We start from the raw sequence: 26,743 nt of genomic DNA, 5'->3' as shown, positions 1-26,743 counted from the left end.
GTGCACGCTACTACCCACAATGCAATGCAGTTAATAAACTCGTATTGATGACTACAGATGTTATGCAAATATCAAGACTGCGACAATTGACCGTGAAAATTTTATGAAATCAGACTCATTACTGATCTGATACATGTATATACAATACTTGACGAAATAGTTGGGTCAAACAGTTTAGACGATAATCCTCTTGTTTGTAGCTACCCCGGTATACAAAATCAGTATTTTACAAGAAACTGAAAGATGCTTGTCACATTTTTCACATTTTGCTGGAGCTCCACCTGTTACCATAGTAATGGCAATGATGCACTTCAACCTGGCAGCAACTTTGAATCAAAAAAGTCAAAATCTAAATAATTTTGATACTTTTGTGTTTATTTTAATTTTTGTGAGTTTTTTTATTTTTATGTTGATATAAAATATATTGAATATATGAAACGTAAGTATGTTTAATTTATATGTGTCCGTTCGTGCAGATCTTAAAATTTAACATTTCAACGGTAACAGAACAGTCCTGCATCAAAGAAATATGGCAACAGTGTATGTCTGACTTGCCTCCTATTTCAGAGCTTCTTGTTCATTTAAACTTACGAAGGCAAAACAATAAATGAGCCACAGCGTAATTTATACGTTTACTTTACTTTACTTGTCTTGAATTAATCATGATGAATCTAAAAATATAGTCTAATATGATGCACTTAAATTTTAACTTTTAATAAATCCCCCCCCCCCAAATTGAGTGATGTTACAGTTTCAATTCACTCGTCTTGACAGATCACCAAAACGATTGTCTATTTCATCTTTAGGTGCTCGCAATACATATCTCATTCTCCAAATCTTCTATAAACAATTTTGAAAATGTCATTTTTTAAAATTAAGAATGATATCCATCATTAGAGCTTAATGGTACATGTTCCATAAAGATAATGCCGGAATAAAACCACAATGTTGCAGAATCATTACGCCATTTTATTATGATTTTCTCTATTATTTTGTTATCGTAATAATTTAATAAACAATAAATCTTCTTTTCTTTACTGACAATGAAACCGCGTCTAATAAATGACATGTAGCCATATTAAATAAATAAATCATGGAAAAAAAATAGGGCTGTGGGAAACTGACATAGGTCTTTTATTTTACATAATTGTCAAGATTCAGGGGAGAGAAGAAATGTATAAAGTGCCTTTATAATCGGGCAATTTTTTTTTTGAAAACAGACACTTTAATTTTAATAACTAAGAAAAAGTGTAACAAATGATAGTATCTCCTCACTGTTGTTGTGCATAATTATAAAATCGATACCTGAAATATCTACAATTAAATAAAAATGACAAAAACACTCATTTACACTTACACTATATATATATATATATATATTTTTATAATATAACTGAAAAAGCATGTGAGAAGCACTACGGAATGGAAACTATTTCACGCACTTGTCTTGCACACTCCACTTGCTCCTATATCTCATAGTTAAAGTACCCATTCCCTATGGGAATACTACAATCAACTAAAGTTTATTCCATCCTCATACATTAAGACTATACCACAATAGCACAGGGGTGAGAAGGTCATATGCATAACCTGAGGGGCAGCACATCACAGCGCAAACATAGTATTCCGACAATTAAAAAAATACTTCAACAATTAAGTAAAATAATTTGAAAAATAATATATGCACACTAACAAAGTAATATTAAAAGCACTGATGAAAAAAAAATATTCAAACGATCTCAATTCACTATTCGTCAACACACTCCATCATGTAATGAATCGGTTTAATTAACTTTTCTTTAGGTCAAGTACAATTTCAATGTCTCATTTCGATCACTTGAAAGCAACTCATTTTACTAGATAAAACATCTTAATTGAACTTATTCTGACCTCCCAAAAAAAAAAAAAAAAAACATTAAAAGTAAATGATCTGAGTTTTAAACTAAAACATCCTCTAATCAATATTTTTTTTCTATTGATTGGTAAAAAAAAACCTCACAATGAAATTCAACAACTGAAGTATACACTACATAGTGATTAATTTCATTTTTTCCATTTCCCACGAGACTGTCCTATTTCTGTCTAAATTCCACCACTTAAACAAAGCCAGCACATCCTTAGTCTTCTGGGTACTTATATATTTTTAATCTAAAATATCATTATTGATATGTCACGATAATCTCTGAACTGAATATGCATTTACGTAGCGTTATTGTATGGCCGGTAATAAACAGTGCACCAATAAATATTATTGACCTTTTTGTTAGCATACATTTTCTTTTTGAATTCTTTGTTGCTATTTTCCTTACACTTTTTATAGCATACTTAACGTTTAGTTGAAATCAACTGAACACCATTATTGGGGTCCATTGATGGGTTTTATTAGAAAAGCCAAAGTGATAATAATTTCTGTTTTCTCAAGTTATTCTCTTTTCTCTCAGTGCAGAACATTTGTAAACACCTAGAACACAATCAATGGATTTGGTTCAATAAACATATACTGAACTAGCTTTAGACAAATAAACACCTAGAACACATTGACTTCGGCCAAATATACACCTACAATATATTGACTTTAGCCAAATAAACACCTAGAACACATTGACTTTAGCCAAATAAACACCTAGAACACATTGACTTTAGCCAAATAAACACCTAGAACACATTGACTTTGGCCAAATAAACACCAAGAACATATTGACTTTAGCCAAATAAACACCAAGAACATATTGACTTTGGCCAAATATACACCTAGAATATATTGACTTTGGCCAAATAAACACCTAGAACATATTGACTTAGCCAAATAAACACCTAGAACACATTGACTTTAGCTAAATAAACACCTAGAACACATTGACTTTGGCCAAATAAACACCAAGAACATATTGACTTTTGCCAAATAAACACCAAGAACATATTGACTTTGGCCAAATATACACCTAGAATATATTGACTTCGGCCAAATAAACACCTAGAACATATTGACTTTGGCCAAATAAACACCTAGAACATATTGACTTTAGCCAAATAAACACCTAGAACACAATGACTTTGGACAAATAAACACCTAGAACATATTGACTTTAGCCAAATAAACACCTAGAACACATTGACTTTGGCCAAATAAACACCTAGAACACATTGACTTTAGCCAAATAAACATCTAGAACATATTGGCCAACATAACATATTTGAAATAGAAATCCCAACCAATCATATCCATACACTGAACCAATCATAGTGATACACTCATACAATGTACATGTAACTGTATTTAAATGAGATAAACACTCTTGTATAACAAGTAATCTAGTTTTCTGATACAAAAACGGTAAACCGATGCCCCGCCACCAATACAGTTGTCGGCGTTTAACAACCTATTCTTCTATCAAAACTGACCTGAGAAAAATGCTAAATTACAACATTCACATATATACATATTGTTACAATGATAAAATTTGATTACATGATTTTCACATGCAATTCGGGATATAATGCGAGAACCGTTACGTAACGTTTCTTTAACATCATCATACAATTTTGTGCAAACTGTACAAACGTCATAGACATATTTATATCACAATAAATAGAATATACGGTTGTCACTACGTAAATACCACAAAGTACAACCAGCAACTATGTATCTATATTTTGACTTCATGAAGGGAAGGGGTGAAACTGACACTTGTATTGTTCAAACAGTGGCTCATCTTTGGAGGGGGGGTATCCTGCCCGTCAATATTTAGCCCTGCACGCAGCAGTGAATAGCGGGCATATTGATAAGCACTAAGGGTAAACAATGTATATTTCAACCTTTACTGCAAATATGTACATTGCAAAGAAATGAAATTTACATTAATAAGTACATTACTTTTCATGTTTGTTGTTCGTATGACAATTACGTTTTGTGTCCTGTGCGTATTGATTCAGCGGTGTCAGTACACCTGGATATCATTCTTAATTAGAAAAATTTTAATCATAATAAAATTTATTTTTCTAATTTCCATGCCCACGATGATTGTATTATAGCCATAATTCGGTTGTAAATTTCAAGTAATTGGAAACGGAATATTGGAAATAAAAACGAGAAAAGGTTTTGATGAATATCTTTATTAGGTCCGGCTCTAATCTTTATTGATCGATTTTATTTATTCTTTTGACGTGACAATGAAAAGAAATATTACTGGCATGAATATTCATTATTTACTCAATTTCCTAAGAACGATTAAATTTAATTCATTCAATTTTATTTTTAATGATGGATACAGGAATCTGTATTCATACATTTTTTCTAATTTGTTCATTGCCTTGTCATATAAAGTTTATTAATTATATGAATGTCAAGGTCACCCAATAACAAAAATGTAGGTGTTTTTTTCAGAATTGTTGGAAATGCAAATTCTGTTGCATGAATAAAATAATGTTTAAATGTCCCACAAATGAAAAAAACTCCATCCCCATCTATGCAATTTTATGCTCTCTGGATATGAAGCAAACAGTGGTGCCTGGAATAAAGCAAATGATGGGGGGGGGGCAATATTTCTACCATCGTGTAAACGTCAAATAGTGAACCGCTGTAAAGTGACCATTGCAGAATGTTACAAGAATGTTTTTGTTTTTTAAAAAAAACTAATTTCACAGAAATACATAATTTAGTATGTCATTACATAACAAAAAATTCTTTAAGTTATTATAATTTTTATATAATTATTTTTATATAATTAGTCACAACTGAATAATAATAGTTTCCGACACCCTAAATAAAACCAATCCATCTTGTATCAATGCAGCTTAACACCACTAACATTTCACTTTTATTATGTGCAAATACCCGTCGGATATTTTTTTTCTGTAAAATGCCAACTGTTTGAGATGTCTATTTTAGAACTGCATAATGCCCAACTTAGAATATATGCGGTATCAATATTTTTATTTCTTTGAATCGATTGTAATCAAAAACAGAAACAAACGCCAAGAGTAAACTGACAGATCTTCAATACGGACGCTACAGATAAAATAATGACAAGGTTGTACACTTCAACCTAGCTATGACAGTTATATTGAACGCTGGCATCCAAGTGATTAATCAATTTCATTGTATGCACTTCAAACATAAACATAGAAAATAGCGTCAATACACTTCACGTTCAGTATACTTCAAAATAACATTTTCTGCTTCTTTTTTTTTTTTTTTTGTCAAGTAGACTGGCACTAATGGAGAATAAATTTTGAGGTGAAATGGATTGTATAGAAGCGATGAAATCAAACAAAGAAAATCACATGCCCTGTCAATTGCAAACGTTTTTTTATATGCAACATAAGCAGCGTTGTTGGTCACCACGCGTAAAAGATAAGAAAAATCACCCAATCAGCCCTAGCTGTTAAAATGCTCACACCAAAATTTATTGGAAAGCATTTTTTTTCACATTTATGGAGTAATTTTGGTCAAAACAAGTTTATAACAACCCCTCCGTGGGTATCTGTTGACTTTCTCCACCAAAAAAAAAATACAAAAAATATAATATTCTAGGCCTAGTCTAAAATTTACCAAAAAATGACAAAACATGCATATAGTTCACCACAACGGGAATAAATGCAGATGTTTAGGAGTTGGCTAACATCTACTTCTACGAGTACTCCTCTTCTGTAGTTTGTAGGTATACTGGCAATATTAACACAACCCTACTCAGAGAATGGAATAGTCCAGAAGATATAATTGCAGTACTGATACAGCCCTATTCCAATAATGGAATAACCATCACAATTCATAAACCTGCAAGAACTCCCTCCTACCCACTGAATAGTACAATCCATCACTTCTGATATATCAAGTTCATTGCTATACTTGGCTATGTTGACATATCAGAAGTATTTCTCAAAAGAAAGCGACAAACACAACCCATCAATTATATACTTACAAGAATTCAATGTCATTCAAACACTGCCTTATATTGAGTACTGCTAAAAAGTAATTGAAAACACCTCCTCCTAGTTTTTGTAGATTTCACGTATTTTTCACAGGAGAGAAAACTGGTATATATTAATTAATGTGACATCTTTTGTACAAATACATTTTGTACCAAGAAAATTCATCAGTCAGTTAAGGTATGTTTAGTGAAAATATTTAAAACTATCGGTACATAGTCAATTATATTATTTGAAAAATAAGATTACACTTTGAGTTTAGCTGCATTTTTAGAGAATTTCATTGAATGTATGAATTAATTAATTAATTAATAAAACCTCAATTTAGCTAAAGTGCCCAACAATGTCAGAATATCCTTTTTTTTTCTAAATAGCTACATCTTAAATTAGGCAAATTACTGATTAGCTAAATTAGCTAAAATAACATGCTAGCTAAGGAGTTTATAGTAACCAAGAAAAAGTTATCATTACAGATTTTCAAGGTTAATTTTAAATACAGCAATGTATCTCCTCCATCTTGTTAATTGTAGTTCATTTCAAACGTCAAATCATGACATTCATCCCAACTGCCACTTCGAAGTATCGCTCCGAGTTTGTCAATCTTTATACAATTTACTTTGAAACTGAATCCAGGAATAGGCTGGATTTGAACTTGACTGCTTTTTAGTTGTTGTTGAAACTCTTAAAGGGTTGTTTGATAAATGATAAGATCACACATTTCTGTTCATGTCAATGTCCTTAAGATATCAACATCAATCCATTTATCAACTTGACAGATCACAGTGTTCTAATTATTTTATAGTTTTGAGTATTTTTCTCACGAATTTAAGCATTCTATTGACTGACCTTGTGGATAAATTAGTATTTTTACATATAAAATAAAGCTGTTCATAAAAACATATTTACAAACATAAATTGTTTTCTTCGTAATTTAACTATAATTGGAATAGTAATATTCATCACATATAATTAAGTATTGTAATAATTATTTCCTATTCTGCCAAAAATGAACAATTATTTCAATTATTTTATCCTACAATTTCAATATGACATTTTCCCATGATTTAAAAAAATTTCACGAAGTATTGTACATTACAATTTGGTTGTTTAAAGGCAAAGATTACCTCCTGAACTGAAGGCAAATGTTGAAGCACCCCTCCCTTTTTTTCTCCACTCTTTTAATGGGAATGCAAGTACCTTTTAGGATTGTGGGTAGAAGATCAAGATTAGGGTACGAAAAGAATGTGGGTAATTATACCATTAAGCTTAAGGTATAGTTAAGTCTGCTGTTTATTTCACTAGATTAATTTCACTAAAAAGAAATTGACATTGAGTTCTCATCCTAATTCATTTCGGCAGCCTGACAGGTTGACCTTAACCAATAAATCTCTGATACTCTCTTGCAATCAATTGGGAGAGTAGAAGTTGAAGTTTGAAATATATAAATAAGCCATTGTACTTTTTTTTCCCCACTAATATCGATGGAGAGCAGAGATTGGGAAATCTTACAATTTCTTTCTTCAGAATGGTTTGCTTAAGATTGCCTTCCGGCAGGTGTGCACCTGTACTTGACCTTTTATTTCCAAAACATTTGATATAATTAAGAACCTGACAAAGCATCTTAAATCAACTATGACCAATGATAGAAAAAAATGGGTTTTTTTGCATGATGAAGAATGTTTTTTTTTTTTTTTTAAACAGAATCACAATAATATCAATAACAAGTTTTCTAAGTTGGCAATTTAGAGTTTTGTTGGATATATTCATAAAAGTATCATTCATCAGTGTGCATCAACATTTTTTTATAAAAAAAATTGTCAGACAATATTAATATTATTAACAATCAGAAAAAAGTACAGTGATTAATAACACTAAACCTTTTCACAGAATAATGTTTCAGATTTCATTCAATTAAGAATAAATTTCAATTTTTGTGAATGTAATAAACCATCCAATTTGTGGCGGCATTGAATTAAATTCTCATCACCGATTATTAGGAACATTTGAAGAGTATTCTTCCAACGAGAAAATGATGATGAAGTCTGCTTGTCCGTTTCTCTGCATGTGTTCTGAAATTCACAGATCTTTAACAGAAATTGATGAGGAATCTTTTGTTTGGAATAGAAATGAGAAGTGACAAAATGTGACATTTGAATAGAAAGTGATCACCCATTACAAACTCTGTCAATTTCAAGGGCATTTATTATAAAACCAGGAGAGAAACATCTCGATGTATTGTTCTCGCTTTGACGCTAGGTTTGAAATTCCATAAACACATGCTCTACTAAAAAAAACGCCCGCTTGTAAATTCTTTTTACTGTAACTATCGAAGCTGAATTGTCAGTGTAAAAGTACTGAGCCAATTCACAATTGTTCTTATGCCGTTTCAGATGAAACATCATAAAACTTGACCTCTAGTGAAATTACTTCTTTCAGTATGTGACCATTCCCTGTGGGTCTCTCTTTAATGAACAAAATAGTACTCATGCACATTCACTAATGAAAAAAGAAGAAAAGAATAAAGAAAAAAAAAAGCAAATTGCCATAAAAATGTCATGTCACATAAATTGCAAATCTAGAAAATTACAGGGGTTAATTTAGTTTTGAATTGATAAAGTTCACGGCACAATTGTAAAATACAATTTTTACAACTGCCTCGAATTATGTACATTTCAATGCAGAATGAAACAGCACTTGAAATTGATTTCCCAGGGCTTATTAAACTGGTCTCATCAACTGACGTAAACGTCGTATTTTTGACAGTGAACTCTCCCTGCTGCTGTTGCTGCTGAGTAATTCACGGTTGAACTTTTCACATCATTTTCATCAAATATATTTTTTTATCTTAATGCTTTCGGTGCATTTATAAAAACAAAAAAAAACACGAAAAAATATACCAAAGCGTATTGGAATCAATATGTCTATTCATTTATTTATTACTTTATATATTATTAATAAAGTGAATTCATTTCTCAACGCAGATGATTGATTGGCGTGTTTATTCATTTATTTGGGATCATGTGCACTGCTTGAATAAAACATGACAGTGACATCTTATAGTTGAGAAAGCAGCAGAATACTAACAATAGAAGAAATTATCATTATAACGTCAAAACGAAGTGACACACCTAGAAATACTTTTCACATCAGGAAATGCACCAGTAGGGAAATCTTTAAACACAATTAGAATTTTGGATCAAATATAAACATAATTTTCCAGTTTCTACAAGTCTAATTAGAGAAGATGAGGCTTCAATTTTTGACTAGGCAACAAACATTGATTAAGACATTCAAGGGGTTTAAGATGAGAAATTGCAGCGACTTTCACAAAATTTCATCCCTTCAAACTCAAATCATCAAATCGTCCACATTTTCCGCAGCAAAAAAATGAACAGAAATTGTTAAAAAAAAGAAATATGTCTACAATACATTGCACACAAAAAAAATTGTATTTCTGTTTTTTTCTCATTTTTTATGTTTCATTAATAGATCACATCACAAAGTTCTATCAATATTTTTAATATACAGGAGAGATGTACATTATCTGATAGATGTTCTTTTCAAAAACAAGTCATGCTTATTTTAATTTGCGTTGTTTCAATAATTAATATGCAAATAATACCAAAGAGTACATTTCATGAAAAGCCAATATTTTCTTAACACAAATACTAATATCTTGTGTTTCCTAGGTTGACTCAAATAGCAAACGTACATTCATCTCATGTTCGTCTTTGAATATTTTTTGACAAAAGGAGTCAGATGGATCCACCTAATTATTAAATACTTTTAATCAAACATAAAAAAAAAATGCTTAAGTGCTAGCACCTATCATCACACCGCTCTCGCAGTACGACAGTGGGTACGCTTACAAAGACATGACATCATATATCACAAAAGCTTAAACGGAACAAAACACATCGATCGAGAGGTTGACACTCAAGTGAAATGAATGCTATTGTGCATAGTGTATTTCCCTTTTGTCGATTTACAAGTTGCATTACGAGTGTCAATTGCAACCTACAGGTTCTGGGAAGCTGCAGCACTATTCATTCACCTTCCATCCATCTCCTTACCTACCGAGGGATAGGACAGGCGTCCTGTATACAGTTCAATTATTGCTGCAGGAAATATTCACGATTAGATCATTTAAGGACTACAAAATGTACTGTAACAATAGTTACAGTGACTAAATTTCCTGAATTTTCCCAGAAAAAGAAAAGTCTATCGCAAAATAAAATTAATCAGCACTAAACAGACCAAGCTATATTTACAAACCATAGTTGCTCTATTAGTAGCACCGATGTATATGTAAATACGATCAAACTAAGTAATATCTTAATGATTTAGTAAACAACGAATGCAATTTTTGGGTCACATGACTTTCTATACAAATACGGTACATGCATATTCATCAACTAACCCTGAATCTGCACACTTTTTTTTTTTATATTTTATTTTAATATTTACGTCAACCACATATACATCATGCACACTTATATCATGAATGTGTAACTTCACATAGAAGTACCAAGGTCCTGTAGTATAGTTACTTGGGAAGGAATGTAATCGGTGTCTCCGAGTAGTTATTTGGAATGGAGGTAAACGACGTCTTCCAATCGTGTACCTTTTTCGTTGCGTTAAGAGGAAATATGTATCTACGAATCTATAAAAGAGACACATGAGTAATAATTCTGAAAACGCTTTTGTTACACAACCCTCACCCCATATCACCATACACATTAAATCAACCCAGCCTCCAAGGAATTCGGTTTTTCATACAATTTGACAGATGCGGATGAGAAGACATTGCTGAATACCAGCCTTTAATTAGAATAGTTTTATAATGTATTATACATCTTACAATTGACACTTGACGATCAAAGCGTCACATCTGAAGAAGCGTACGTCATGCTTGTCATGAGATGAAGAATACATTTGTAACAGTGCTCGTATTTCACAATACATGCATAAATATAAAAGGAATGACATTTAATAGTTATTGCAAAGCCGCAAATACCTCTATTCAGTTCAATAAAATACGCTCAATTTAAAAGTATATTATGTTTTGTAAAATGTAATTGTCTTTAGACTCTATTGGACATTAACAACCCAAGTGTATTTAATCTAAAGTATATATGCTTTCAAGCCAGCCTACTGTAGAAGATACAAGTTAAGTACACGTATGTAGATTCCAACTTTTATGGACATAGACAGCCCAACATGAATATGCACAAGATGTGTTACTTCATGAGACGTGATAAATATTCATGAGACGTGATAAATATTCATAAGACGTGATACATATTCATGAGACATGATACATATTCATGAGACATGATACATATTCATGAGACGTGATACATATTCATGAGACGTGATACATATTCATGAGACGTGATAATATTCATGAGACGTGATGTATTCATGAGACGTGATAATAATCATGAGACGTGATAATATTCATGAGACGTGATAAATATTCATGAGATGTGAAAAATGTTCATGAGACGTGATAAGTATTCATGAGACGTGATAAATATTCATGAGACATGATAAATATTCATGAGACGTGATAAATATTCATGATACGTGATGTATTCATGATACGTGATAATATTCATGAGATGTGATAATATTCATGAGATGTGATATATTCATGAGATGTGATTAATATTCATGAGATGTGATATATTCATGAGATGTGATAATATGATTATATTCACATGTCTGTTAATGTTCATGGGTGTGTCAATATTCATGAGATGTGATTAATATTCATGAGTTGTATTAATATTCAAGAGATGTGTAAATATTCATGAAAGGTGTTAATATTCATGTGATGTGTTAATAATTATGTGACTTGTAATATGAGGTTACGTGTCAATATTCATGATCAATGACCAAAAACAAATTGAAGAAAAACATTATTTGAAGAAAACAAATATATTAATTCAGAATAAATTATTGTTTTGTGTTCTTGGTTATTTTGGCAGATATAAATGTATCATACAATTTGTGTGTAACTGTTATTAGTTTCCTATTATTCTAGGTGACCATCTTAATGACCATTGCTAGGGTAGGTTGGTAATTTGAGTAAAGCCCTAAAATCACTGCCCCAATTATGCTCATAATTAGTAATAACTTGTGTGATTCATACAGAAATAATATGAAATATTATTTTTTGAAAATTGGAATAATAACCATGGGAGTTGAAACAACAAAAAACAAGTGACTGGGTGTTTATATTACCTAGCTAATTAGACTGATCTAGATTTGATTCTAATTGTCATTAACTAATTAGTCTGCTTTTCTTTTAATGTAATAAAACTGAGTCTGAAGAAAATAACTAAAATCAGAAAACAAGACATTAAAGGGTACCACACATATTTATGATTACATAGTTTATAAGTGTATTTTGAATATTTTTTTATTGATTCATAATAATAGTACTTTATTTCAGGATAAGTGTAAAAAAAAAAAATAATCCCATATAACATGCATAGTAGAACCAATAACAAAATCATTAATAATACAACAAGTTGCAATACAATAAGTGTCTTTGAAATGATATTTAGGTCAGAGCATAAAATTGTTTTAATCAATGTATATCCTGACTGGTGCTCTGACGATTAAATAATTAGTACACATTAAGTTTTGTCGCAGTGCACCAAAAGTAGAAATAGTTAGTACAGCAAACATCTCACTAGCACTGATATTATCTGTTATAATATTGAAAAAAAAGTTACATTTTTGGGGGAAAAGAAGGAACTGTCGGTACATCTTTGAAACTGATTCCGTGTTGGGTTACAAGCGCACTTCAAAGCTTCCTGTCAACTTCAATACATATCACAAACACAATTTAATTTTACAAAGCGAAAATCAGTGCACTTCGCAAGCCATTAAACCATGGGGGTGCTCTGAACAATTCACCTGAAAAAAAAAATGATCTCTCTATTCAGCGAGACAGATAAACAGCTGTAGTCGTCATCAAAATACGATTTTCTGCGGGCCAAGCAGTCTTTGTTTTGACTTGCAGAGAGAGAGAGAGAGAGAAAAAAAACTTTTGCAATGTTCCAACTAGGATTAGAAAGGGATTAGAGTCAAAAAAGGCAGAACACGTTTCCTAAACTACATGTTGCCCCCGAGAGCTCTTTCACAAAAAAATAACTTTATCAGAAGAGCCGAGGATCTTAATAACGGCCCTTAGGAAATAAAGAGAGCAAGGATAAGCACTGAACACAACAGGTACCACCTGCCTGTCATACTCCAACCACTCGTCATCTAAGGTTACACATTAAATATGAACCATATCATGCGGATTGCCCAAAACACCAGGACAATGCACTCCAGAGATGCGCGTTTCAAACGTTTTTTGCATACATTTTTTATATCCAGACAGCGAATTACATATATAAAATGGGAGTGCTAGTTTTAATTCCAGATTTGCTGCACAGGAGGAAAACTAACTAAAGAAATCGACGTCTTCAATAATCGCTTTAATTAGCGGAGCGATCTAATGAAGAAATGTAACAACAACAAATGTGGGAACATACAGACTTAATGAGCCTAGTCGGCACTCATTGTTAAAATGGGTCTTCCGCAGAATTTGGCAGATGTTCGCAGAAATGGACGGAGTAATAGTGTAAATACCAAAGAGAATGCAAGAAAGAAAATCCAATCCATTAAGTATTCTTTTTATTAATGTCCATGAATGGATACTCTTCAGCAGCGTACATTAGAATATCAGGGACTTATATAAGCATAGTAGCGTAATTGTTCCCAATACGATTATGTGCCATAAACAGATATTGGTGGAGAGTGTTCGATGCCTTCTGTGTCTGAATGTTTTTTTATTTTCTCAGTAGTAGACGACAAGTCTAGATTGGCACAATGAAAGAAAAGCCTAAAGCAAATACAGTAATGCCCCACAAACACTTTAAACACTAAATGTGTACAAGGAACAAATTTTTGTTTTCCAATACTGGTTTGTGTTCGACTGCATTCAGATGTTAAAGCAGGTAACTATTTCCGTAAGAAAAAAATATATATTTCCATTCCCTTTTTTTTTTATCTCAACATTTTCAAGATTTAACTTTTCTCAACAACTTTTTAAATTTTAAGTTCAATTGAAATAAAAGTTTGAATGAATGAAATTTATTTTATTTGGCAATCTTAAATCTCAAAACTTTTTTAACTGCATGTCCGCAAAAGATTACATCTTTTGTGAGCAGATTTTGTTCATTGTCGCAATCGCTAGTCAGTCAGTGGTGTTGTTCCTTTTATGTGAACAGGGATGTACTCTATTCTGCACTCTCATTCAGTTGACGACCGTTTTTTTTTTTAACCAGTATATAAAGCACGCTGTTCGCGGAAGAAAACACTTCGGTATTGAAACTGAACACAAAAGCATTGATATATACAACCATGTTCACCAATGTACATTTATACAGAGAAAAGAAAATCAAATGTACATTGGTACAAAAGCCTACCATCCAAGTCTCTCAGTTAAAATCTGTATAGTTCAGCCTATTAACTGAATTTAAAACATGAGCAATACACTTGTATATTTTTATAACTGAAATGCAACAATTTCTTTTGTTAAATGAATTATATTTTTGATGTACATTTACGAGTTCAATCGCTGATACAAATACAGTTTTTATTCCCCCCCCCCCCAACTCATTTAGGCTAACTCTTTGAAAGAGCATTAATGGTGACAAAGAAGGGCACTAACAACAAGGTATATTTTTATATATTTTCAAGCAATTCACGATATGCTGTGAAGAAAACGACACTCAACAGAGCATTTTAATCAAATGCTTGGTCTGTTTTTTTCGCTTTCTAGTTTTAATGGTCCACTGACAAAAACATTGACAGTGAACTCAACACTGACTTTGGGGCAGTGAAAATAAAAAACAAACAAAGACAGCAGACTGGATTTCATTTTAATGTGTTTCGCTCGGGCGTAAAAAAAATAGTCCTTACTGCACAGAGAGCCCACCTGAATACCGTATCTGTCAGAAACAAACAGTTTCTCTGATCAGATTTCAAAAGAACTGCTAATTTCATTTTGGAATTTGTTTGATTTCTTCTGTGAGCAACAAAGGCGTAATTTCTTTGATTTCCAACAATTGATCTAACCCACTCCATTTCACTAACAACTACCTAATCCAGCCACGGTCTTCTTGTATGTTTTTTTTTTGTTTGAATTGCTCAGTAAATGCGCCAAACTCCATTCTAATGAATAGCTTGCAGCTGTCTCCCCCTAAAACTAATCCCAAACAAACAAGAACCATTTTGGGCAGTTCAATTAAGTATGGGGCACGCAAAGTAAAATAAAAAATATTGCACTCCCTTCAATACAAGGTCTATTTGTGCGTTGGATTGGAAACGCGCACCACTGTAAAACCATCATACAGGAGAACAGAATGGGACAAAGTCTTTGTGATCACAAAACGAGAACCACAAAAAGAACTAACTAATTACAAAAAGTCTCCCAAAAAGAATTATTGTTGTACATATCCTACAAAATGTGTACAACTCATCTCTTAGTAACACAGTTAAAATAATCACTCGTCACATTTCATTTACGATGTGCCATCTATATTTCATTTTTTGAATTTCAAAGATCCACTCCGACTTAACGAATGCAGAGAAAATAGGTTCTGTTAAGTGTGCACTAAAAAAGTAGAATCAGGATCCAAAATAATTTCTTGAAAATGTAAAATGAAAATAAGTTGCCTTCTTTTAAAAAGAAGCTTTGTATATCATTGGTTAAATTGATTTCATATTTTCAAGAAATTACAATATTTCTTTGTGAAAGAGAACGAATTCTACAATAACAAGCTAATTAATGGATGGTGAAACATGGCAAAAATAAATAATTCCTGCATTGGATGCGATTTACAAACTGACTTATCTGAAAAAAAAAAAAATTTATTTCAAAAACTTAAACCACATTGAAAAATCTTTTAGAGACGCAGGCAAGCCAAATGAATCTGGTGGGATATTTTGAAGTTACGCTAGGATTTTGTCTGCTAACTTTTTATCGAGGGCTGTTAAGTATTAGTTGCATGCATACTGGAATACAGAATTCAAAACGCCATCTTCATAACACAACGCTAAGTTCAATTCTTCAGGAATATTGGACGGAAGGTGTCTCATGTGAGAGTTTTCATTAGGTTCAGGCAATATTTTTATTATAGTATGAAATTCCCTTCTCGTCTCATCACTGAAACACAGTTGTTTTCTAAACCCCAATGGAGTCGGGCAAAAATGGAGGAAATAAACATCCATCACGATGAAGCCATCTAAGAAAAACGAATACTATCAAGTTAGTACATTTCAATGTGATTTCTTATCAATCCAGTATCAATACAATAATGAAGTTGATGCCAAGATAATCATCTATGCCGGGTTTTATCAAATTCCATCTAACAATTCCATTTAGAAGGATTAGATGAAACTCTGTGTAAGGTATTAAAATACAAGCTGGTCCAATGAAATGTGCAAATGAGAACTGGTCAGAGATTAGGCAATTCCGTTAATAAAAACACCTAATAATATAGACATTGTGAATATTTCAAAGCACACAGATCATGTATATCAGCAACGGCGTTGACTGATTGGATCTTATTTTTGTTTCCATAGCAACCAGAATGTGGTAAATAAAATTAAAATTAAAACTGATTGCTGTAATTTAATCAAGTGTGACAAGGCTTGTTGATTTGTACGAATGCAAACAATGAGCTATGTATAATCAGTTTGTTTCCAGGATTGCAAGTTTTTTTTTTATTTATCTGCTGATATGGGGGGAGGAAAAGGGGGAGGGAAGAGTGAGAGGTGTTTTATTGATTGAAGAGGAAGATGTCCACCACAGGGAGTAGACCAGGGAATCATGGGACACTGTTATTTATGTTGTTTATGGTGTTGATCCGACTTAATCCAGTAAATTTGCTGAGAGATTAGGCTTTACTGGAGGTGCCCCCCTTTAAGACCTTACTTAATTAATGCCATGGTCAATGAATATGAGGGAAACAGTTTTAAGCTGTGTATAATCAGAAACAAAGGATTGGGTGTTCTTGTAAAACAAAATGACCTTATTATTCCAACTTTGAAATATTTGACAAAGGCCACATTCTGTTTTAAACCCCCATGATTCTGTCTAAATAAAGGACCTAGCACTAAAGCAATCATAATGTCACTAATCAGTGTACAATCAACTCCACTGCTGAGAGATCCACAAAACCTGCATATTTCTCTGTTCGGAGATCAAAAACCTGCCTTTTTTTTTTCTTGGCAACTGAATATCATAGGATTGATTCCTACTCATTACTTGTGTACATGTCTAGATTTTCAAGGAAATCGAGACAAATCTGAAAATAGAGAAGAAAAGCCCCATTGTGAATAAACTCTTTTCAATCACTGTTATATAACTTTGACGATAAATAAACTCCTGTTTGTTATCTTTCTGCAGGTTTTCTGGATTTAATTTTATCAATGTTACAGGACCACTGCGTAGCTAGGCGCCACAGGTGCATGACTCCAGTACCGGACCTGACTGAAATGCACCATCACTTGGCACATGTACATATCGAACCTAACACTTTGATAATAGAACTTGAACCTTTTCAGTATTTCTAACAGTTCCTGTTTTATTTTTTTTTATTTTTTTTTTATCAGATAAATGCCCTCACTACGATAATTTGAACTTTTGGTGAACTTCAGATTGTCGGTTATTGAGTTTGGCAGAAAACAGAAACATTTTATGCGACACAAAGTTTCATAACAAGCACATAAATAAACGTTAAAATAGTAATCCCAAATAAGATTTTACCATATTTGTGTACAAAAGTGTTGATTTGACCATGAATTGACAATTTCAATAGTTACCCCCCCTATGCATATTCAAAGCCATTTACTTTAATTGTTTTGTTTTTACTAACACAAAACCAAGAAAGAAACATAAACAGTCACAAGAGTTGTCATAAATTAGCCAAAATAAGTAATTCAACTTTTTTTTTATTTATTTAATTTCAGGTTTGAGGTTACACAAGTTGGAAATAAGCAGGTTGTTATCCAGTCAACAGTTGCCCTTCCATCTGGTAATGTTTTCTTTGTCAGAGATGGAATCTCCGAGCAAATAAATAGTAACTAATCATTCAACAGTCACAGTGAAACAAACATTAAGGAATGATAAATAGCTTTGGTGCTGCAGTAATCAACCCCAAGTTCAAGTTGCAGAGTTCAAGTATTGTACATTTATAATCCATTATGCTTCTGCATATGTGGGAAACTGACCAAATGTGTTCGTTTATAGAAATTACAATTTTCAGTTGTTTTGGATACATGCACCATTTCTTACTCTAATTCTTGCATTTGTATTTGGAATAAGAGTGTCATCTAAAGATAATGGGCAGCTTTTGTGGATAAACCAAAGACAACAGCTGTGGGGTCGCTTAAAAGGAACCCAGTCACCCAAGTCCCTATTCAACTAATTGTCAACTAAGAAAAAAAATGCAATTCAAACAAACAGATTCTATCACATTTACTGTCGCCACATTTTTTTGTTTGAAACCAAAGCCTTTTTTACTTTAGGTGTCTAAATTCTTCTCCATTATTCTCCAATCTATGCAACTTTTTTTTCTTTTCCTTCATGAAAATAAAATAAAGCTATTAAAGCAAAGATACAGAGCAAAACTTAGGAAACCTGCCAATTTATTTATTTCTATATATACATAGTTTTGTTGCAGGTGAATGGCACAACCTTGAATGAAGGATTTGCCACACACCAATGAATTTATTTATCTGTGATTTAGATATGTTGTTAGAGGCCACTATTAATTACACTAGTTAGAATGATGGATGATGTCCATTTTTCATTCCTACTGTTGATTTCAAATGTACATTTCAAAACTAGACAAAGATAATGCAGCTGCTCATGTGACTCTCACCTTGAAAGCAGCCCAGGATGACAAACACCAGATGTAAACACCAATGTCTGTCAACTTTCCTCTCACAATTTACACATTCCATAAAAAACTTTGATCCCTAAGCCCAAATATTTAACTAAAAGCTAAGCTAGAGGTTTTTCAATATACATTGAATTAGTCATGAATGGCCAAGCTACTTTCAAAATTCTTTAATAACTTCAGAGATCAGGAGAGGGGATTTGTTTTTTTAGTCAACTGGCTTTGTGATAAAAAAAAGAAGACTTGCAAAAGTCAAGGAGAAAACAAAAATGACTTCTACGTATCCTGTGGTACTATTTAATCAAAGAAAACAAGAAAAAGTCAGTTCAATCGTCACGCCTTATTATAAAGTTTTCAGTAAACTTGAGAGAATTTGTTTATAGATTGATTTTCATTTTAAATCAATAAAGCTGTGCCAGGAAACTATTTACTATACAACAAGTCTCGCTTCTTGGAATGGACAACTCTGGCAATTTTTTTTTTTAATTCAATTATCAATTATACATAAAATAAAATAAAACAGGTTTTTTTTTTAATCTTCAAAAATTGTTTTCATTTCAAAAATGTATCATCCCAAAAAAAATATTCATGAAGTAGTAAACCAAAAAACAAAACTATGTAATTATACAATTCATAAATGGTAAGTAATTATATTAAGATGTCCGAAATAATTCTCTAGCTACGACAAAATAAGCAATCACTATTTATTTTAAATTTAAATATAAAAAAAAGCATCATATTTTCTACATCTGGTATGCATGGAATATTGTCACAGCCAAAAGAAAAAGGTTTTCTACTTGTTAATAGGTACAACTTGATTGACAGCCTATTCACCTAATGTACATTTCGAGCTGAATAATTTAAATAGGCAATAGTCTCAACTACTCAAACGGATTTCATTTTTTTTTATAAAAAAAAGAAACAAATTTAATTGGTGGGAATTTCTTTTTGACATTGACAAGACTGATCAATGTACATTGAATGTATGCAAACTGCATGTCAGTTTCAATTGGCATATGCACTTGACACACAATAATACTAAATTTTGTACAAACAGACTTTTTTTTTCCTTCTCATTTACAATCTGTATTGGCTTGTCATGAGATTTCAAGAGTATTCCAAGATGTTTGCCTTTTTTTGTGTGAAAAGAAATGAGATTAGGACATTGTATGGTAAGCTTTCAGCTAAATATGCGTCTTTTGTACAGCTCTCCCTCGCCTATCAGATACCAACAAATAAGCACTTTTATTGACTTTTCAGATGTGGCTATTCATGGCTTGTATTACACTTACTATATTTTTAATTAGATACTTTATTTTGATAGTTCAGAAACAGCAACCAAAAGAATAGAAAGGCCGCTACGAATCATGTAGCTTTACAAAACATGAAATAGAAGCAGTCTTTGAAATGTGGTTTTTTTTTTTTTTTCAAATAATAAAGTGAAATCAATAACTACAATGTTAATTTCATCAAATATTTCTTCTTTATGTACATCTATTATGGATATTGTACAGAACAATCCTATATTAATATTTTTTCTATACTTTTCATATTCCACCAGAATCAAATAAATGAAAAAAAACATTTCATGTTTTGTTGCTGAAACAAACAAAGCCATCTGCAATATTTTTTCAGTTCTGTCGTGAGCGTTATTATTTGCATTTATGTAAATATAACATAATGACAATTTTAATTATTTTTTATGAATTTTGCATCTTTATAAATAAAATACCTGGGTATAGGATATTAAATACTGCAATCAGCTTTATTAATTTGCGCATATTTGTCACAAATCAGAAAAATCTCAATACATCGCGGCAATGAACTTTTGACAATGGGAAGCCACAGTGATTCATATCTACTTTGTAGACAGCTTCAAATTTCAATTTCTAGCAGCAAATACAAACAGTTTACGATAGCCTGTATTCATTTCTACAAATTCTACAAATAGGCATGACCTTGCTGCTCATTTTTGGAATTTGTACCTGGTACCTCCACCTGTGGTACAATAAAATAAATGCAAATAGTATTGTGTTAAGATTTACGATTCTTAATCTCCAGTGGCCTACAATTTATGATATTTTGGTAATATATGAAGCAGTAATCACACAGAGCAGTATGTAATAAAAACCAGATTTGACCTAGCAACTTAAATATTTGTGTCGATTTTATTTATTTGTTTTCTATCAGTTGTGATGAACATTTGTACCTATTCAGTCTTGTAGACAAGTAATATAACACTGCACTTAAAATAAAAACAAATTCCACCACTTTTATTCTATTTTTTTTTATTGCGACAAAGTTACAAAACTATCTTTTCATTCTACCTGGTAATGATAACATAACAGTTTTCAACCATTTCTATCCAGCTGTCTTTAAACAGCTGACCCCTCAGTGACCCTGCAAGTTACCACCCCCCATTAGATAATGGTGCAATCTATATTAGTACCATTCCATTCAATAGACACATCTTTTGAAAGCACGCTATGCCAGGTTGTACAGTACTTTATTGAAACTAACATCCATTCGGAAATCTAAATGGTACATTGTTACATCCCAGATAAACGTTCCAAACAGTGTTAATAAAGGTGTCGTTTTTTAGAGTATGGGATTTCTATTCTAGTTGGACATCCCATGGAAAAAAAGTAACGCACTTTTCTGTGTAAAAAAACACATTACGAAGTACTTATATTCACACGCACACATATCACTATAAAGCTTAATGAAATCAGCCACTACAATAGGGTCTATGATGAAATCAACTATAAATGCGTTTCTTTTCTTTCGCAGTAAGAACAAATTACGAGACATTTTGTGTACAGTTTTTGCAGAGTTACACATGGGATGCGTGGCACGCACGATTTAACATTGTACAAATGAAGTCAGGAATGACACAACAAAGTGAGGGAAATACGAGTACAACAACGGATGCACTATGAATGACCCTAGTTGGAGGCGAGAGTGCAGTTCGAATTCGCCATACAAGCGGCCGATACATGACAACATTGCGTACATGATGTACATATTAACACATGCATGAATCCCTAATAATTATTTAAGTCAAATCTTCTGAATTAATGTCCTGTGTTGCCGGGTCAAAGGAACAAAGTAAACACTTATGTATCCACACGTAATTTACTCGCTTTGCCAGAAAAGTACTGACTATTTAACTAAACAATTTCATAATATACTATTTGTGACAACAAACAAAAAAAAGCAACTAAAACAAAAATCCACATGTAAAACGTCCACTCCAAACACTAACAAAAGCATACATTTAATGGTAATGTCAATTTTTACCTCTTGTAAATTTGTGCAATGAACGAGTTTTACCAGTCACAGGCCAGTTTAGAGAGATCAGTAATCCAACGCAAAAAGATAGATACTACTCTCAATAAAAATGAGGCAGAGTGAAATGACCTCTAAAAGCAATAGATCCCATCACATATAAATATAACAGTTGAAGTGCAATGGTTTCTTTTCACTGCCAGTTTACAAATCGAGGTAATAAACTACTTCATAAACATTTACTTGATACATCCAGCAGACTTTTGTAGATAAGACAGAGATTTTAACTGTCACATTCCCAGTTAGAAAAAAAAAACATAAAACAGCAATCTCTGAAACAAAAGTTTGTAGCAGGATATAATCATTCCCGGTGATAAATGAGTTTAGATTTGGTCTTGAATTACACACTGAGTAACAGTAGCCAGGCGTCTTTAAAAATCAAGATCTACAAACTTTTCTTGTTGGTTATTTTATCTTTCACATATTGGGACTATACGTTTTATCAGATGAACGGTAATCCCATGGCTCAGATTTTCTTTAATACTTCAAATATATTCAATTTTGACATGCTTTTTGTTTATTTATTTAAAAAAAAAATTTTTTTTTTTACTATTTACTAAAACTAAAATGTTACAACAATTGCAAAGCCAGATTATAATTCTGTTATTTCATCTTTTCAGGGAATCTTTCATTTCTATGGTAATTTTTATCTGAACACGCAGGTATTATTTCCCATTATTTGTTGAGTTCAGCCCAACAATGGGATGCTAAACATGCTGTTATCAATGAAAGCCAACATTGAGTTGTCAATCTGAGTCCAACGTTTTTATTTATTTGCTACAGCATGAGGTGTTAAGTAGAGATTATTGTTGGTTTTGTTTTTTGTTTATAGTAATAGGAGTGGCCTCACATTGGGTAATTATTACGCTGATTTAAATATTTATTTTGGATAAGGACTTACAAAGTTTAGTAAGTTTGTTGTTCTTGATGGGTTTTTTGGAGAACAAATTTGAAAAAAAATAATAAATATGCTTATTTTTATGTATTTTTCAAAAATTAAATAATTAAAATTTTTCATTGCCTACAAGTTTCAATAAAAATCTAGAAAATATATTATGCAAGTTTATTTTTTGAAAGGTGAGAGTGATATTAATTTTGTCATTCGAGGAATTTTCCAGTGACAATGATTTGAAATGTGGAAGAATACAAAAATGAAGTTATGCCATTCTAAGGAAAGGTATCAGCAAACATGTGATTTTAGTAAATACCTAACATAGAATACACATTACCAACATGTACATTCCCAATACTGTCACAGTTTGCCAATCAAAATGTCCTAATTACAAAATACAAGATATATTTATTTATTTCAGATAATTTGTCATTCAATCTCCACACATCAAGACTGTGGTGTGCACCTACTTTCCATGATGTCAACAGCCCAGCCGCCACCCCCTTCTCCTAAATAATGGGAAAGGCAACAATGAATGCTATAAGCATTTACAGTGCATGTTTTGAAATAGATCCCATTGGAAGCAAGTTGCCCTTGAAAATCTATCAACTGTGTCCAGTTTCATTGCTGTCCAACCCAATAAGAGTGGTGCAATGTGCACTCAAATAAACAGACATTAATGTCTGTATGATGTTAGTCTTATTCTTTTTTTGAAACCCCCACCTCAAGTGAAACCCACCCCACCCCATCATAATTGGTATGCAAGTTTTCCAGTGATTCTCACACCACGCATTGACAGTGTGTTGTTAGTCGCATTGCATTCAAACCAAATCGCTAGTTCAATTGAACTGAATTTAGTACGTGGCCCCAGGATATCTCGCTACAACAGTCATAGAAAAAAAAAACATCCATCTAAAGTACATCCATCTTTATAGCAACTGTTCTGACTATTCATCAAAAGTGTGCGCGCTTGTGTGTCAGTGGTGACCGTTTATGAACATAAAAACTTTTACCCTAACCGACGATGTACACCGGTTATGGCCGCTGAATTCAGCACCGAACAGTTTTACATCCGTCACCACTCCGGGTCGACACACTTGAGATACATCACTGACTTTATTAAATTTACCGAACAGCGGTATTTTATTTCATCTATTGGCGAGAGTGCCATAAACAGGGGTTTTCATTTCTCAATTGAAACTAGGGACAATAATAAAAGCGAGTCCATTGTTCACAGTCAGGTCCCTAGCTTAGTTCGCACCTCGGTTTTGGCAGGTCTTACGACCCGAGCGCAGAACAGTAGATCGCGTCTCGACTTACACGGGATGACACTTCTCGTTGACCCCCCTTGTCCACTTGACCGAAGGGAGGGGCGAACACGATATTTAACGTACCAAATTGACACAGATCGTGGATGGACTTCGGCGCGTTGAACGAGATTACGTTGACTGTATTTGTCACACGGTTTAGAATTCAGAATCTATTATTGCCCGACTTTATCCGCGCTTAGTTCCGTTCAATGTGTATAAATATATTTAACTTTGCTGCGTTTTTATTAATAACTTTAAGTCGAAAATGTTAGAAATACTGACTGGGTAGATAGCAATTCCGTTGAATGATCGGCTTATTTTCTCTGAGTACCTGTTGCTTGTTTTGTATTTGTTCGAATCTGACACAATTACCAATTTCGCGAAGGCACATCTTCCGTTTTGAAAACGCAACTTTCGGCGTGGGATAAAGCACCGACTAGAGCCTAACAGTAGTGTATCAATAGGCACTCGCCAACTGTGTTTTTTACGACTCGTACAATACACGCAACGTAATTTATGTCCGAAGCCAGCTTCCTCGGTCAATAACTCACCATCACGCCAGTTGAACTCAGGCAGACGCGTGTTTTATTAGAATTGAACTCGATACGCTAGTCACCAGAAATGTTGTCAGGCCGCAAACGTGAACTTGTCCCCCTCGCCACGAGAATTTTCTCAAAGCAAACGATGTTTACAAGTTAAATACATCGACGGATCTATTAATTCTGACTCAATGTCATCAATTGGCGTTGTTAAAACAATGTTTAATTTTTCACCTTTTAACCGCAAAAGAGAGAGAATTGCAGCCAGTTTTGTAAGCGCAGGACCTAATCGCAACTTTATAAAAGTTACTCTTGCACCAGGGTCACTAGTTAAGTCAACTGTTTCCGCTGATCACACAAAGAGCCAGTGGTGTGTTTTTCCTTCCGCCAATATGCCAGTGGTTCTCACTCACTCCGATCTCGGATCCAGTAACAAAGTGGTTTCAAATCTTTCTTGTTAAATAAAACCTCGGTTATTGATCGAACGAGAAAAAAAACACTGCCTAAGACAACACTCTATGTAAAGCTTTTGACTCAAGCTACTCAACATACGATAATCCACGACTCTTAGCTTTTAAACAGTCCAAAGCGACCAGTGTACAGATCTCGTTTTTATGAATGAAATCAACCTCCCTTCATGAATGTGGGACTAACAACAAAACAACGCCTGTCGTCAGTGAAATCAGTGGTGTTTGGTGTTACTATCAGGTGAAAGTGTATACTAGTCGACGCAGTGTTTGTAATTATAAAGAAATAACAGTGATGTGCAAAAACGGGTATCTTATAACGCCAACTAGTTACCCACCTTGCTGTAGTACAGTCGTTGTAGAGAATGTCAAACTCATCCCGGGTCACCAGTTTACAACGATTCACTCCTGGCTGTATCGCACCCAACCCACGAAGGATTCGGACCTGTTCAACGTTGCAAACAACAGGTGTAATATCAAGACGTTTCAGTTTCGTATACACCGTATGTAAACCACCGACCAAGTGCTTCAGGAACAGATCAAACGCCTGCGGTAGACAGATCATCTCTCGTGCATCGATCGAGAAACTGGCCACTTTAGCCCCACGATACTCCACCATTTTACACTCATTGTTGGCCGGATCATTGCTTACTGGCGGTGGGGTACTGTAGGCAGGCTTGTCCAACTTAAACAGCACCTGGGTAGGAGGACTGAGCGACGTAGCTATACCGGCCAAAGACATGTTGTTGCCCAAGATAGCAAAAGAAATCGAATGAAACACATACACAACGCACACAGCGTGTTTCACTCAAAGGTCACGGACTCTACCATTCTTCACAAGGGGGTGTCACCCTAGATCGCGAACGTTTTCACAAAAGAAATTGGAACTAACGCGAATGATTTAAATTGAAGGATTCTGTTCTATGACAGACCAAATTGAAAGCAGCTCGCATCGATAAGTGCGCTACACACAAAACTGTTTCTCCCGGCCACTTTTAGAAATTAAAACCGTTAAACCAGAACTTGAGGGCGCATCACGGCCTCCGCTTTGGTCGGGACTACTTTTGCAATAGGAATAAATCATTTGGACTCACACTCTCATTGGATTTGGGATAATAATACATTTTATAGGTATTTCTAATTGCATTTGACTTCAATAACTAAATAAATCCATTTTCAATTTTCTCCCGCTTATTGTTGTACAATACCGACTAATGGGTAATGCCAGAAATGGGGATTACGTATTCATCATGTGATTAAATATCGAGACAAAAATGCAAAGCCCAAT

General features: G+C 33.2%; 1 protein-coding gene across 1 annotated transcript in view; it reads right to left on the bottom strand.

Moving 5' to 3' along the window:
* Positions 1–26,212, bottom strand: part of dach1 (dachshund homolog 1) — a 41,563-nt gene extending 15,351 nt beyond the window's left edge. The window contains 1 exon segment of the mRNA NM_001164944.1: positions 25,794–26,212. Coding sequence (NP_001158416.1) covers positions 25,794–26,197 — 404 coding nt within the window. The 5' untranslated portion in view covers positions 26,198–26,212.
* Between the last annotated feature and the right edge of the window lie 531 nt (positions 26,213–26,743).

This window comes from Saccoglossus kowalevskii, chromosome 4 (genome assembly GCF_978046115.1).
Source record: "Saccoglossus kowalevskii chromosome 4, keSacKowa6.1, whole genome shotgun sequence".
Taxonomy (NCBI): domain Eukaryota; kingdom Metazoa; phylum Hemichordata; class Enteropneusta; family Harrimaniidae; genus Saccoglossus; species Saccoglossus kowalevskii.
The sequence above is the reverse complement of the archived record's forward strand: the minus strand, read 5'-3'. Positions and strand labels throughout refer to the sequence as shown.